Source organism: Salvelinus namaycush, chromosome 18 (assembly GCF_016432855.1).
Source record: "Salvelinus namaycush isolate Seneca chromosome 18, SaNama_1.0, whole genome shotgun sequence".
Taxonomy (NCBI): domain Eukaryota; kingdom Metazoa; phylum Chordata; class Actinopteri; order Salmoniformes; family Salmonidae; genus Salvelinus; species Salvelinus namaycush.
The window spans coordinates 12580458-12597452 of NC_052324.1; the positions used below are offsets into that span (position 1 = coordinate 12580458).

The 16995-nt window shown below is 42.0% G+C and overlaps 1 protein-coding gene across 1 annotated transcript; it reads left to right on the forward strand.

The window, feature by feature from the left end:
* The first annotated feature begins 11028 nt into the window (after positions 1–11028).
* On the forward strand, positions 11029–16665 carry si:dkey-96l17.6 (kinesin-like protein KIN-14E). Its single transcript, XM_039013907.1, has 8 exons — positions 11029–11047; positions 11201–11393; positions 14032–14212; positions 14393–14603; positions 14915–15075; positions 15416–15618; positions 16053–16131; positions 16615–16665. Exons 1-8 carry the CDS (start codon positions 11029–11031, stop codon positions 16663–16665), a joined length of 1098 nt encoding a protein of 365 aa, XP_038869835.1.
* Positions 16666–16995: the final 330 nt, after the last annotated feature.

Here is a 16995-nt window from a genome sequence, read left to right on the forward strand (position 1 = left end):
ACTCGCATCTGTAATCATGAAGTGCTTTGAAAGGCTGGCTATGGCACATGTTAACTCCATCTTCCCAGACACCCTACACTAGACCCACTCCAATTTGCATACCTCCCCAACAGATCCATAGACGACGTAATCTCAATTGTACTCCACTCTGGCCTGACCCACCTAGATACGAAGAATATCTATGTGAGAATGCTGTTCATTGACTACAGCTTAGCGTTAAAGACCATTGTTCCCTCCAAGCTTGTCACCAAGCTTTGGACCCTGGGACTGAACACCTCCCTCTGCAACTCAATCCTGGACTTCCTAATGGGCCGACCCCAGGTGGTGAGGGTAGGCAACATCACCTCTGCCATGCTGACACTCAACACGGGGGCCTCACAGGGGTGTGTTCTTAGTCCCCTCCTGTACTCCCTGTTCACCCACGACTTTGTGGCCACGCACGACTCCAACTCCATCATCAAGTTTGCTGACGACACAACGGTGTTAGGTCTGATCACCAGTGACGATAAGACAGCCTACAGGGAGGAGGTCAGTGACCTGGCAGTGTGGTGCCGGGACAACAACCTCTCCCTCAACGTCAGTAAGACCAAGGAGAGCTTCAAATTGCTTGGTGTCCTAAGGACTTGAAATGGTCCACACACACACGCACAGTTGTGAAGAAGGCGCGACAGCCCAGTACATCACTGGACCCGAACTCCCTGCCATCCAGGACCTCTATATCAGGCGGTGTGAAAGGAAGGCCCGGAAAATCATTAAAGACTCCAACCACCCAAGCCATAGACTGTTCTCTCTGCTTCCGCATGGCAAGCGGTACTGGAGCATCAAGTCTGACACCAACAGGGTTCTGAACAGCTTCTATCCCCAAACAATACGACTGCTAAATAGCTAACAAAATGGCTACACGGACTATCTGCGTTGACCATTTTATTTAATTTCTTATTTGTAGTCTCTATGCACACTCACACGACTCTACACCCTCACGCACACCGACACGCCAACACTCCAACACACACACACACACACACACACACACACACACACACACACACACACACACACACACACACACACACACACACACACACACACACACACACACACACACACACACACACACACACACACACACATTCACTTAATTTGCTCACACACACATTTACTCTGACTCCACATACACGCACACAAACTCACATACAATCATCATATATGCTGCGGCTACTGTTTATCATATATCCTGAAGCCCCTACACATACAGAATCTACCTCTATCACATTATCCCTGCACATTGTTAACATGGTATTGGAACTGACCCTGTATATAGCTTACCTTCTCTTGTTCTTCTTATTTCTTATTTTAGTTTTTGTTCTACCTTATGATATTTTTAGTTCAACATTGATATTGATTACCACATTGTTGGGTTTAGAGCTTGCAAGAAAGGCATTTCATTGTACTTGTGAATGTGATATTATCACTTGGGTAACACTTAGTGGCGGTCGGGGAGGGACGATTTGTCCCGCCCTGACCTTAGTTTTCTATGTTTTCTGTATTATTTTGGTCAGGTCAGGGTGTGACGAGGGTGGGTATGTATGTTTTTGTCTTGTCTAGGGTTTTTGTTTATCTATGGGGATTTTGTATGTCTAGGTAATGTAGGTCTATGGTGGCCTGAATTGGTTCCCAATCAGAGGCAGCTGTTTATCGTTGTCTCTGATTGGGGATCCTATTTAGATTGCCATTTTCCATTTAGGTTTTGTGGGTTATTGTCTATGTGTAGTTGCATGTCAGCACTCAGTTATTTATAGCTTCACGTTTTTTTTGTTAGTTTGTTAAGTGTTCTTCGTTCATTAAAAGAAAGAATGTATTCACATCACGCTGCACTTTGGTCTCCTCGTTATGACGAACGTGACAGGATTATTTTATTTTTTTCATTAGTATGGCCTTATTTCTATCACAGCATATTGGATGACATTCACATTCCATTCACCCAGTTCAATGTAACAGCGATAGGTTTAGGCTACTACGCTACTGGTCAAAAGTTTTAGAACGCCTACTCATTCAAGGGTTTTTCTTTATTTTTACTATTTTCTACATTGTAGAATAATAGCGAAGACATCAAAACTATGAAATAACACACATGGAATCATGTAGTAACCAAAAAAGTGTTAGACAAATCAAAATATATTATATATTTGAGATTCTTCAAATAGCTGTATGTCACCAGGCAAAAACACCTTTCCAAACCAAACCATATCATAACCGCTACACACGGCCTACATCGTTGTCACCATATTAGTTAAAGTAACGTCATAGTCAACATAGCTAATAAAACTAACGCATTAGTAAACCTGCTACAATCATGCAGTAACGTTACAGTGTACAGTCAGTAAGCAGTTTAGCACTTGGCGGGCCCCGGTGGCAATAAATTTGTGTAAACGTTGTATGTAAATGTAAAACGTTATGACATGATTCTCGTACAGAAAGGTGATCCTAGAGCAGTACCAACTTACACATCATAGTCTACCCTACTTTCAATTCAGAGGTTTCCTCATCTCAGTTGTCTCACTAATCATCCCATGTATTCATTTGACATAATTTCAAATCACAATGTCCACCGGGGTCGCAATTTCTGTCTCATATGTTTGTCCTCTTCCATTCAGAGTGTGACCCGGCAGAATGAGAGGCTGCAGGGAGAGCAGATCGCTGAGAGGAGGAGGAGTAGAGAGGAGGCCCTGCAGTGGCAGAGAGAGAAGGTCTGACCATACAGAACCTAAAAGAGTTTCTGATTCTCTGCTTTGTTTGTGAGTCTCGTAGTGTGCCCTGTCCCAGCTCTCACCACTGAAAGGGACTTGTGAGAGCTTGACCATTTCTAAGCCATGGTCACCCTCTTATGGCCACAGCGGAAACAGAGGCTCTGCTCCAGCAGCACTGGCTATGCTACTTATTGTACAGTAATACACTGTTTCTGAACTGACATTGAGTTGCATAGCGAAGACACATGACTTTTGTGACATGAAACAACATGACAGGGCAGGGATTTTTTCTCTCTCGAAATGATAGTGAAGCTCAGACTGATGATACTTGTCTCTGCTTAGATAACCTCAACATGGTTCTTCTTCCCAACAGAATAAAATGATGGAGCTTTTCTCCACCAGACTAGACCTCCTCCACAGCCACCAGGCATCCAGTGAGTCTGTGCGCTTATGTTTGTGTACATGTGTGTGTTTCTGACTGTTATAAATGGTGTACAATGGTGAATAGCACTACAGGAACTGCAGATGGCCAGGCAGGAGGTGGGGAAAGTTCAGGAGATGCTCAGGACCTCCCCACAGGAGAAGGGGCAACAGGAAGCCCCTCCTACTGATGCTGGTGACATATTAGAGAATGACAACGGTCCCGTCCAGCAAACTGAGGTGGGTGTATGTATGTTTTTGCCCCAAATCACTGAGACTGGGTCAGACTGCTTTCATTGCCCTAATTGCTAAGGTAAGGATTGGGGGTTAGAGTAGTCTGATCCTCGATCTGTAATTAATGGCAATTTCAGCCATAAACATTGTTCAGTGTACAGTGAGCACTGAGCAGGCTTTGCTGTCCATAGGGGTGCAGTGACACAGAGCTGCCATTGGAGGGGGCCCAAGCTCGCCTGGAGGAGTTGAAGGAGAGTCTGTATAAAAGGGAGAGAGAGATTACTGAGCTCCTGGAGGCAGAGCAGACACCCATCCCACCTATCCCGGTGGCACAGCCCCCCTGTGCTGTCCTGCTCCGCATTGTCGTTGAGAAGGTGAGGTGTTTAAGTGGCTCGTTGAAACACATTGGAACACTTTGGAACTAAATGCTGAGACACCTAAACGATGCCTCACTGCAGGGCCGGCCCTTGCCTTTTGGGAGCCCTAAGCGAAATTTGGATATGTGCCCCCCCCACCTCGCGGGCAAAACATTTTAGTGTCAGAGAGAACATTTTTACGTTTTAAAGTACATTTCCTGCAATTCTACACATTTTGCCATGGGGCAGAGAATATTTTCTAACCAGGTCGGTAATTTGGCCATGATTAATACAAGTTTAGATAGCTGGTAGACTAATTTACCAATCTGGACTAATTGAGTAACTGTCAGTGGCTGACATAGGAAAACTGCTGATGCACAACCACATTTCGAAATTGCACCTTGTGTATTCTACTATTCTCACTCACGACTGAGTAAAAAATGTGCTTATGCCCAGGGCCGGCCCTGCCTAACTGAAATTGTTCTATTATTTCACAGCTATGAATCTAATGATCAGTGAAGCACACCGTTCAAACAGTAAAAGAGCCACATTATTGAAATAATTTGTCTTAGGCCCATGATATCTGTAGCGAAGTGAGCGAGGCGAGGCTCCTTGTTGACCACATGTTCGAGGAGAACCGTGTGGCCTTGGCCCAAGCAAGAGAAAAACTTGACCATATGTCACAGATGACCGCAGATGATAACAACAGCAAAGAGGAGGTCAACTCTGCCCCAGAATGGTCAGTATACGAACTACAAAGCCATTGTCCTTCCCAGTGAACATTTATTTGACTTCCTTTTCTGCCATATAACTGGAGGGTCCCATCCTTCAGCTTTAGGTGGAATTTTACTTATTGAATCTTGGTCTGAGGGCATCTATGCCTCGAGGGCAGATACAAATGTGATCGTGTTTAGGCAAGTAATCCTAATTGGTTAGGGAAAGGGTTGAGGCAAGGATTAGGGTTTAAACAAATATATGGACACGAAGGTAGGGTTGGGGGTTAGGGTAAGTGTTGAGGCTAGGGTTAGAGTTGAACCAGGATATGGACATGAAGCTAGGGTTAGGGTAAGGAGTTAAATGTAGAAAATGTATGGGATTGGTTAGGTTTAGGATTGGGCTAAGGGTTCGGGTGAGTTTCGAACCAGCTGCCTTTTGTATGGAAGCACTGAAGAGACCATAGAGACCCTATTTTACATAGTGCCCTTTTGATATGGGCCAAACAAAATGATCACCCCTCTTGTTATTGAGTGAATAATGTTCTGTACCACAGGTTGGACTCTTCCGATGAGTATGCATCTAATGTGCAGTTGCTACAAGAGACACTGAGGGAATGTGAGATTACCCAGATGGCTCTGGACTGTATCAGAGTTGGGGCCAGGCCTTCTCTCTCTGGTAATGTAATGTTGTGTGTGTGTGTGTGTGTGAGCGCATGCGTGTTGTTGCTACTACGTATGTTTACCCATGTGTGTCTGTTTCTATTTGTGTGACTGAACATTGTAGTGGGATTGAGGGTCTAAATTGTATTAAATGTTGTATTTTCCTGGATATGTGCTGTGTAATCACGTGACATGCACAGTGGGTGTCATGAGTATCCACCCCCTTGGATTTCTTCACATTTTATTGTGTTACAAAGTGGGATTAAAATGAATTACATTTTAATTTGTTGCCAATGATCAACACAAAATACTTTGTAATGTCGAAGTGGAAAAACAATTTTAAAAATGTTTGAAAGAATAATGAACATAAAACCTTGATTAGATAAGTATTCACCCCTCTTGAATCAATACATGTTAGAAACCCCTTTGGCAGTGATTACAGCTGTGAGTCTCCTTGACTACGTCTCTAAGAGCTTTGCGCATCTGGATTGTGCAATATTTGCCCATTATTGTTTTCAAAATTCTTCATGATCGGTCAAGGTGTTGGGAATCAACACTAGACAGCAAAATTCTTCAAGATTGGTCAAGGTGTTGGGAATCAACACTAGACACTAGACAGCAATTTTCAAGTTTTGTCATAGATTTTCAAGCAGATTTAAGTCAAAACTGTAACTTGGCCACTCAGGAACATTCACTGTCTTCTTGGTAAGCAACTCCAGTGTTTTAGGTTATTGTCCTGCTGAACGGTGAATTCCTCTCCTCGTGTTTGGTGTAAAGCAGACTGAAGCAGGTTTTCCTCTAGGATTTTTATCCGGAAAAACTGTCCAGTCTTTTCCGATATCAAGCATACCTATACCATGATGCAGCCACCACCATGCTTGCAAATAAGGAGGCAGTTACTCAGTGATGTGTTGTGCTGGATTTGCCCCAAACATAAGGCTTTGAATATAGGCTAAAAAGTGTATTATTTTGCAGTGTTTTTTTTTGTTGTTCCAGTATTACTTTAGTGCCTCGTTGCAAACAGTATCCTTTTCACATATTTAGGTCATTAGTGTGAAGTCACTACAATGTTGTTGATCCATCCTCAGTTTTCTCCCATCACAGCCATTGAAGCTCAGTTCAGAAGGACAACTGTATCTTTGATGTGTCTGGGTGGTTTAATATATCATACACAGCATAATTATAAACTTGACAATGCTTAAAGAGATATTTAACGTCTGATGTGTTATTGTTATCCATCTACCAATCACTGCCCTTTTTTATAAGGCGTTGGAAAAGCTCCCTGGTCTTTGTAGTTGAATCTGTGCTTGAAATTCAACACTTGACTGAGGGACCTTACAGATGTTGTATGTACATAGGAAACATGTCAACCCATATTATTTCACACATAGAGAGTCAATGTAACTCATTTACATGATTTGTTAAGCCACATTGTATTTCTGAACTAATTTAGCCTTGCCTAAACAAAGGGAGTGAATATGCAACAACTATATTATATTTATTGCATTTTTATATATTTGTAAAAAAATATATAGAATTTTCTTTTCACTTTGACATTGTGGAGTATTTCCAGTATTATTGTCTATCAGTGGTTCCCTAACTTTTTATAGTCCCGTACCCCTTCAAACAGTCAACCTCCAGCTGCCTACCCCCTCTAGCACCAGTGTCAGCGCACTCTCAAATGTTGTTTTTTGCCATCATTGTAAGCCTGCCACACACACACACACACACACTATACGATACATTTATTAAACATAAGAATGAGTGTGAGTTTTCGTCACAACTCAGCTCGTGGGAAGTGACAAAGAGCTCTTATAGGACCAGGGCACAAATAATAATATAATAATAAACAATAATTTTGCTCTATATTTAACCATCTTACATATATAACCTTATTTGTTCATAAAAAATTGTGAATAACTCACCACAGGTTAATGAGAAGGGTGTGCTTGAAAGGATGCACATAACTCTGCAATGTTGGGTTGTATTGGAGAGAGTCTCAGTCTTAAATAATTTTCCACACACAGTCTGTGCCTGTATTTAGTTTTCATGCTAGTGAGGGCCGAGAATCCACTCTCACATAGGTACGTGGTTGCAAAGGGCATCAGTGTCTTAACAGCGCGATTTGCCAAGGCAGGATACTCTGAGCACAGCCCAATCCAGAAATCTGGCAGTGGCTTCTGAATAAATTCATTTTCACAGAAAATTGTTGCAATTTCGATGAGGCTATCTTGTTCAGATAACGGTAAGTGGACTGGAGGCAGGGCATGAAAGGGATAACGAATCCAGTTGTTTGTGTCATCCGTTTCGGAAAAGTACCTGCGTTATTTCGCACCCAACTCACTCAGGTGCTTCACTATCACATTTGACATTATCCTTAAGCTTGAGTTCATTTGCACACAAAAAATCATACAATGATGGAAAGACCTGTGTGTTGTCCTTGTTAATGCAAACAGAGAAGAGCTCGAACTTCTTAATCATAGCCTCAATTTTGTCCCGCACATTGAATATAGTTGCCGAGAGTCCCTGTAATCCTAGATTCAGATCATTCAGGCGAGAAAAAACATCACCCAGATAAGCCAGTCGTGTGAGAAACTCATCATCATGCAAGCTGTTAGACAAGTGAAAATTATGGTCAGTAAAGAAAACTTTAAGTTCGTCTCACAATTTAAAAAAAAGTGTCAATACTTTGCCCCTTGATAACCAGCGCACTTCTGTATGTTGTAAAAGCGTTACATGGTCTCTGCCCATATCATTTCATAGTGCAGAAAATACACGAGAGTTCAGGGGCCTTGCTTTAACAAAGTTAACAATTTTCACTGTAGTGTCCAAAACTTCTTTCAAGCTGTCAGGCATTCCCTTGGCAGCAAGATCCTATCAGTGGATGCTGCAGTGTACCCAAGTGGCTACGGGAGAAACTGCTTGCACGCGCATTACCACTCCACTATGTCTCCCTTTCATGGCTTTTGCACCATCAGTACAGATACCAACATGAGCAGCAGTTACATTTGGCTACATATGGACCGTTAGTGGAATTCCTGCGAGAGAGTAACAGTTAATGTGATTGGATGTTATTATTTGACTAGGCTACCTGTATTTGACATTGTGTTGTTATTTCGCTGATCACCTGATGGTTTAATTTTATTTTTGGCAGTGAAACGAGGCAACTCGGGCATAAAAAAAAACCTCACCCAAATGTATTGCCCCATTGGAAAATATAAATGGACTGTTTGAAAATGTGAAGACATGTTTTTTTTTTTTTACAAATCAAATTTTTATTTGGTGTACCCCCGACGGCATTGCGCATACCGTATCCCAGTTTGGGAATACCTGGTCCAGGTCAATGACAAAAAAATCACAATTAAATAAATCCCACTTTATAATGTTTTTTGTTTTTTTTACTCAACGGGAGGTGAATACTTATGATACCCACTGTCAACTTGGGGTCAATTTGAATAGAAGCCAGTCAATTCAGGAAGTAATCTGAAATTCCAATTCAATAAATTGAAAAACAAATGCCTTTTATTCTCAGTAGCTATGTTTCTTGTCCAGTGATTTTTTTTGTCGACATTTAGAAAGTTTGCATAGAAAATATATTTGACAATTGCCTGCTGTGGTGCGTTTCCATTTAACTATCTTGTGTCGATAAAAACAGCTGGACATAATAACATCACACCTTAAAACCCACATTTTTACACAAAAACCTAGTTTGTAATAGAAATTAAGTGGTTGCAGTGTTTCCATGACCCATTTAGGCAAATTGCGTGTTAAATTAATGGACGACCGCCTTATACACCATTTTAAAGATAAACTTCTTGTAAATCCAACCACAGTGTCCAATTTCAAAAAGGCTTTACGGCGAAAGCACACTTTGCGATTATGTTAGGTCAACGCCTAGCCACAGAAACCCATACAGCCATTTTCCAGCCAAGGAGAGGGCTCACAAAAGTCAGAAATAGCGATTAAAGTAATCACTAACCTTTGATGATCTTCATCAGATGGCACTCATAGGACTTCATGTTACACAATACATGTATGTTTTGTTCGATAAAGTTCATATTTATATCCAAAAATCTCAGTTTACATTGGCGCGTTATGTTCAGAAATGCATTGTCTCAAACAAACATCCGGTGAAAGTGCAGAGAGCCACATCAAATAACAGAAATACTCATCATAAACATTGATAAAAGATACAAGTGTTAAACATACAAATAAAGATAAACTTCTCCTTAATGCAACCGCTGTGTCAGATTTCAAAAAGGCTTTACGGCGAAAACACACTTTGCGATTATGTTAGGTCAGCTCCTAGCCACAGAAACCCATACAGCCATTTTCCAAACAAGGAGGTGTCACAAAAGTCAGAAATAGCATTAAAATTAATCACTTACCTTTGATGATCTTCATCTGGTGGCACTCCCAGGTCTCCGTGTTAGACAATAAATGTTTGTTTTGTTCGATAATGTCCCTCTTTATGACCAAAAACCTCCTTTTTGTATGCGCGTTTTGTCCAGTAATCCGAATGCTTAAGGCGCGTACACTAAGTCCAGACGAAAAGTTTTTAAAAGTACAATAAAATTTAGTAGAAACATGCCAAACGATGTTTAAAATCAATCCTCCGGTTGTTTTTGTCATAAATAATCAATAATATTTCACCCGGACAAAAGCTTCGTCAATAGAAAAGGAGAAACAAGAAAGGCGCGTTCCCAATCAGGCGCATTGCTGATGAATGGAAATGTCCACTGTCCACTGATTGAAAGTGGTGTATCTCCCTCATTTTTCAGAGTAAAAGCCTGAAACAATGCCTAAAGACTGGCCACATGTAGAAGAAGCCATAGAGCTCGTGAACTGGGTCCTAAGTCTTTGTATGGTGGGGAGGCTTTCAATGGAAAAACAGCCTTTCAAAATAATAGTACTTCCTGGTTGGATTTTCCTCGGGTTTTCGCCTGCCATATCAGTGCTGTTATACTCACAGACATTATTTTAACCGTTTTGGAAACTTTGGAGTGTTTTCTATCCAAATCTACGAATTATATGCAAAGCCTACCTTCTGGGCCTGAGTAGCAGGCAGTTTAATTTGGGCACGCTTTTCATCCAAAATTCAGAATGCTGCCCCCTACCCTAGTGAAGATATATGCCATATTCTAATAATTCTTATGTGCCAACATATCTCCACGGTCTGTGCCATGACGAAACTTGTAATTGGATGGTGAAACTTGCATCCAGCCAAACTGAAAAGCAAGTCGAAGCAATTCAGCCATTCTTGAAAGTCAGGACGAGAATCCTGCAAAGAAACATTATAGTTGGAAAATAGATTTAGCAGGCAGTTGGCATTTAGAATTAAATCTATATTTGCCATTTCCATTACACGTCACAAAGATTTTTGGGGTGACATTGCTTTTGTCGAATAAACCTGGATTAATGGAAACCTGCCTATAGACTTCTTCAATTCGACTTTACCCCAACCCTGCACTACAGTACCCATACTGTGCTTTCCTCTCCACTCTCTCAGACTGTGACACAACTCCAGAGTTGGATGAGATTTTGGGGAAAGGTGAGGGAATGAAAAGCGTTGGCCAACAACTTTTATTGCTGCAAGACCAGGTGAGATGTCAAACAGGGACCTGGCTGTGGTGTGACTAACTAGCCTATAGCTAGCTAGCTAAGACATGAAGTAGAACCTTCAATGCTAAGGGCCTTGACGGGACAACCATGTTTGTAGAGGATGTTTTCAGAGGGGTTCTCATCCCCTCTCCTCTTGGTTGTCTTACTGTTTGTAGTCTCAGTGTTACTGTCTCATCTATCCCCTGTTGGCAGCTGAAACAAGTGAGAGAGGAGAATAGGAAGGTCGTAGAGAACTACACTTCAGAGAGGACCATGAGAAAGAAGTACTACAACATGGTGGAGGACATGAAAGGTAGTTATCTATCTATGTAATTGACTAGGTTTTAACGCGGGTCTTCTGCATGCCACAAGACTATTTTAGCTGAGCTAGCATAGGTGCAAGTTCAGTACTGTACAGTTTGGGGTCAGTGCTTGACCTTTGCAGTGGTTTTGTCGTGTGGTGCAGGTAAAATTCGGGTGTTTTGTCGGATACGGCCCATGAGCCGCGCCGAGGCAGCTCAGGGAGGTGCCATCGCTGTGGGGCGTCTGGACGATTACTCTGTTACCGTGGAAACCTCAAGGGGGCCGAGAGAGTTCCAGTTCGACCGGGTATTCAGTGGCGAGAGCTCCCAGGAAGATGTGTTCCAAGACACCAACAGGTGATGCTGCCAATCTTAACATCCTTTTATTGGCTCAAATGGTTCATTTTGATTTGATTTGGGAAGCAGAAATGTTCATATCTGAACCAAAGGAGACAGGAAAGGAGGTATCCTCCTCTTTCAAAACTGCTGCCAAAGCCCATCCTTAGACCGTATTGCCCCTATGTCAGATTCAATAAGTCTGTCACGAAATACAGTACAGAGCACTGTGATTGGTTTGGTGGAGGTGAGGGAACTGGAAATGAATTCAAAGGTCTTTTGTAAATGTAGAGTTTTGTGCTAATTGTACGCACCGTTGTAACTAAACTAGGGTTGCAAAGGGAGGCTATATTACTGGAAACTTTCAAAGTTTACCAGAAAACTACCAGAATTTTGGTATCCTTCTTTTTGTGAACAATTATTTATTATTTTTTCTTGCATGTCTTAGACAATTACAGTTTCAAGATATTAATATGTACAGTTCAATAGGGGGTAAATCTATCATAAATGATCTAGTGGCCCTTTTGAGTATTTCCAGATTATTACAGGTGTCTGTAATTATCTCTGGCCCTCTCTCTGGACTTATCACATGTAAAATATATGAAATAATTATAAAAGATGTTTTAAAATAAAAAAACTATAATGACAAAGCTGAAAAACGTTATCCTAAATACAAACCATTAACTTAGTGAATGCCATTGGTGTTTAATATGAGGGTTTCAGCATGAAATATCCTTTATATTATAATTTTTTAACAATTATTTTACTATATGTATATATTGTAAATGTTTTGCCATCAAACTGGTGAATAGTTTAACGAGTTGCAGAGGTAATTGAAAATAGTGCCATTGTTGATTAGATGCTTTATTCATTAATTAGGCTATTTCCTCTTGAACCATATGGTCTGTCTACTAGAAACTCATGGATAATATAAACACAGATATACAAAAATGAATACTATACAGTGCAGTATTAAGGCCCCTTCCCTTTTTCCACATTTTGTTACGTTACAGCCTTATTCGAAAATTGATTAAATAAAAAAATCCTCATCAATCTACACACAATACCCCATAACTACAAAGTGAAAACGGGTTTTTGCGAATGTATGTATTTTTTATTTTTTATTAACATAAGTATAAAATTGTATTTACATAATACTTATTTACTTATTTACATAAGTATTCAGACCCTTTGCTATGAGACTCGAAATTGAGCTCACGTGCATCCTGTGTCCATTGATCATCCTTGAGCTGGGTCTACAACTTGATTGGAGTTCACCTGTGGTAAATTCAATTGATTGGACATGATTTGGAAAGGCAACCTGTCTATATAAGGTCCCACAGTTGACAGTGCATGTCAGAACAAAAACCAAGCTATGAGGTCTAAGGAATTGTCCGTAGATCGCCGAGACAGGATTGTGTTGAGGCACAGATCTGGGGAAGGTTATCAAAACATTTCTGCAGCATTGAAGGTCTCCAAGAACACAGTGGCCTCCATCATTCTTAAATCAAAGAAGTTTGGAACCACCAAGACTCTTTCTAGAGCTGGCCGCCCAGCCAAAACTGAGAAATCAGGGAGAAGGGCCTTGGTCAGGGAGGTGACCAAGAAGTCGATGGTCACTCTGACATAGCTCTAGAGTTCCTCTGTGGAGATGGGAGAACCTTCCAGAAGGACAACCATCTCTGCAGCACTCCACCAAACAGGGGTTTATGGTAGGTATAGTGGCCAGACGGAAGCTACTCCACAGTCCACAGTCTAGCTACTCCAAAGGCACATGACAGCCCACTTGGATTTTGCAAAAAGGCACCTAAAGATTCTCAGATCATGAGGAACAAGATTCTCTGGTCTGATGAAACCAAGATTGAACTCTTTGGCCTGAATGCCAAGCATCACGTCTGGAGGAAACCTGGCACCATCTCTACAGTGAAGCATGGTGGTGGCAGCATCATGCAGCGGGGATGTTTTTCAGCGGGGGACTGGGAGACTAGTCAGGATCGAGGGAAATATTTGCTCAGTTTGGCCGGGGTGCCAGCTCTAGGAAGATTCTTAGTGGTTCCAAACTTATTCCATTTAAGAATGATGGAGGCCACTGTTTTCTTGGAATCTTCAATGCTGCAGACATTTTTTGGTACCCTTCCCCAGATCTGTGCCTTGACACAATGCTGTCTCGGAACTCTACAGACAATTCCTTCGACCTAATGACTTGGTTTTTTCTCTGACATACACTGTCAACTGTGGAAACTTATATAGACAGGTGTGGGCCTTTCCAAAGCATATCCAATCACTTGGATTTACCACAGGTGGACTGTAATCAAGTTGTAGAAACATATCAAGGATGATCAATGGAAACAGGATGAACCTGAGCTCAATTTCGAGTCTCATAGCAAAGGGTCTAAAATACTTATGTAAATAAGGTATTTCTGTTTGTTTTTTTTATACATTTGCAAAAATGTCAACAAACCAGTTTTTGCCTCGTCATTGTGGCATTGTGTAGATTGATGAGGAATTTAGTTTATTTAATCCATTTTAGAATAAGGTTGTAACTTAACAAAATGTGGAAAAGGTCAAGGGGTCTGAATACTTTCCGAAGGCACTGTAAAAGCATTTTTGACTGCACAGGGCCTTTAAGATTCCCTGTTTGAACCAGTCTCTTTTCCAGGCTGATCCAGTCAGCCATCGACGGCTTCAACGTGTGTATCTTTGCGTATGGTCAGACAGGCTCCGGAAAGACCTTCACCATGGTGGGTGACAGAGACCAGAGAAGCCCAGGCATCATGCCTAGAGCGTTCAATGCCGTATTTGACATCCTCCAGGAGAATGCCACCAAGTTTGACTTCAAGGTGAGGGCTGCAAAGTCTTTCTGAGCGATGAGAAACAATTTCCTATTGTATATCAGCAACAAGAAGCAAATATACTTTATAGTTAAACATAAAATTACTCTCCTCTCCTCCATCCTGTCCTTTTTGCTCCTCTCATCTCTCCTTTCCTCTTGTCTCTTCTCTGTGTTACTCTCTTCCTAGGTCTCGGTCTATATGTTGGAACTGTATAATGACCGGCTCCAGGACCTCTTTGTGAGCGGGGCCGAGGCCCAGAGCAGGCGGGTGGAGATTAAAAGGAACAGAAAGGGGCTTGTGTTTGCCCAGGGAGCAGAGACAAAGGAAGCTTCCAGCGCCGGGGAGCTCTTCGCCATGTTTCAGCAGGCTTGCGCCAACCGCCATAACGCAGCCACCAGTATGCCCAAACGCCCGCTCCCCACTTCAAAAGCGCCCTGTTAAAGGGTTTTGATTTATTGGTTTAGTCACAGTCAGATTGAGTGGATGGTAGGTACATCATTACAGAACTGGGCTCAGAGAGAGAGAGATCTGCTAAGCAAGGCAAAGCAGGAGATATTGGGGTATTGGGGGTCTTAACAGAATCACTGGCTCTTTCATTTACTTCAGGGGTTAATGTGACAACCATGATACCATACTTCACAATTCTACCTCATGTCATAATGCTGTTTTTCTGACAAAATCTTCTTTACCTCTGTGTGGTTGATGCAGAGATGAACGTGGAGAGCTCTCGTTCCCACCTGATCATTGGGATCATGGTGGAGACCAGGAATCTGACCAATGGGAGTGTGAGCTTTGGGAAGTTGAGTCTGGTGGATCTGGCAGGGAGCGAGAGAGCAGCCAAGACTGGGGCAAAAGACGACCAGCTCAAGGTTATTAGGTTACCCTGTTAGAATTCAGGCATAAAGCTTTATATATTACAGTCATTTATGTGGGCGGGCTGTTTACAACTAACAGTTTGCATTTTTTCCCATGGATATCATTGTTGAATAGTCCTCCCTCTCGCTCTATCTCTCGCTGTTTCTCTCTCTCTCTCTGTCAATTCAATTTGCTTTATTGGCATGATGTAACAATGTACATATTGCCAAAGCTTACTTTGGATATTTACAATATGAAAATAATAAGAATCAAAATTGTCAACGGGACAACAGTAACAACAATAACCAAGGCTCTCTCTGTCTCTTTCTCTCTCCCTTCCGCCTCTTTCTATAGGAGGCTAACTCCATTAACAAGTCTCTGAGTGCTCTGGGAGATGTGATCTCTGCCCTGTCCTCGGACCTGCCGCATATCCCCTACAGGAACAGCAAGCTCACCCAGATCATGCAGGACTCGCTGGGCGGCAACGCCAAGACGCTCATGGTCGTCAACGTCTCGCCTTCCGAATGCAACCTGGACGAGACGCTCACCTCCCTTATGTGAGAGTGATTTCCCATCACACATACCCCATAAAACACACAACTCAAACACCTAAACACCCGGCCCCCCACCGACAAACACTTCTAACAAACTCTGCTATAAGAAGAGAAACTCATGTCCAATTGACCCATGCCTATAGTAAATGCTGAAATCACATCCCTCCATCCTTACCAGGCTGGAGCTCCAGGAAATGGTTAAAACTGTAGTACTAAGCCCCCAAGATGCACCCTCCAAAATGGCACTCTTGTGCACTATAGGGAATTGGGTGCCATTTCAAAGTTGCCCTTGCTTGGGTTGTTCTTGTTTGTGTGTAACGTACCATGCATGTGACACGTACCATCTCTGTAACACGTATGTAAATCGTACCATATTTTAACACGTACCATCTCTGTAACACATACCATCTCTCCTTTTTATACTATTTATCCTCTAGTTATGCCACTCGAGTGAAGACCATAACCAACATTGCACAAAGAAACCTGGAGAGTAAAGAGATAGCCCAGCTCAAAGAGGTAAGGTTAATTTTTTTCACACTACCCTGCCTTTTTTGCAGAATGTAGCTAAAACTCCTTTTCTCGAGGACTTGATGTCTGGGATATAAATTGACTAATGGCCCAAGACGACTATCATACAGAGCAATATATTGGCAAACTGAGGAACCTGAGGCATGCCATTGTAACACATGGGATATGATCCTGGGTCTAACGAGGGGGAAACCAACGTCTTGACCATTAGACCAAGAGGAAATTCCATCTCTTGGCCCAAGGGCCGACACGGATTTTGAAGTCACAGAAGGAGTTACCCATCACGTGGCCATGAGCAACCATGGCCCGACTCATGTCCACTACACCATCACGCATGCACACACATGCATACACACACACCAGTTTTAATCTGACAATGATGAGATCTCTGTCAAAACAAATGTACAGAGTACAAGCACCACTCATGACCCTTCTCTCTCGTTTACTCCTTTCTTTCTCTATTTCTGGCAGGTGATCATGAAATTGAGGTCAGGACAGCCAGTGGAGGATGATGAGGTCTAATTCCAGGCTGTGGGAATTGGATCTACAGTGCCTTGAGACAGTATTCAGACCCCATGACTTATTCCACATTTTGTTGTGTTACAGCCTGAGTTCAAAATTGATTAAATATATTTTTTTTTATATATATCAGACATCTACACACAATACCACATAATGACAAGGTAAAAACATGTTTTTAGACATTTGTTTGAAATTTATTGAAAATGAAATTATCTCATTTACATAAGTATTCACACTCCTGGGTCAATACATGCTCGAATCACCTTTGGCAGTGATTACAGCTGTGAGTCTTTCTGGTAGGTCTCTAAGAGCTTTGCACACCTGGGTTGT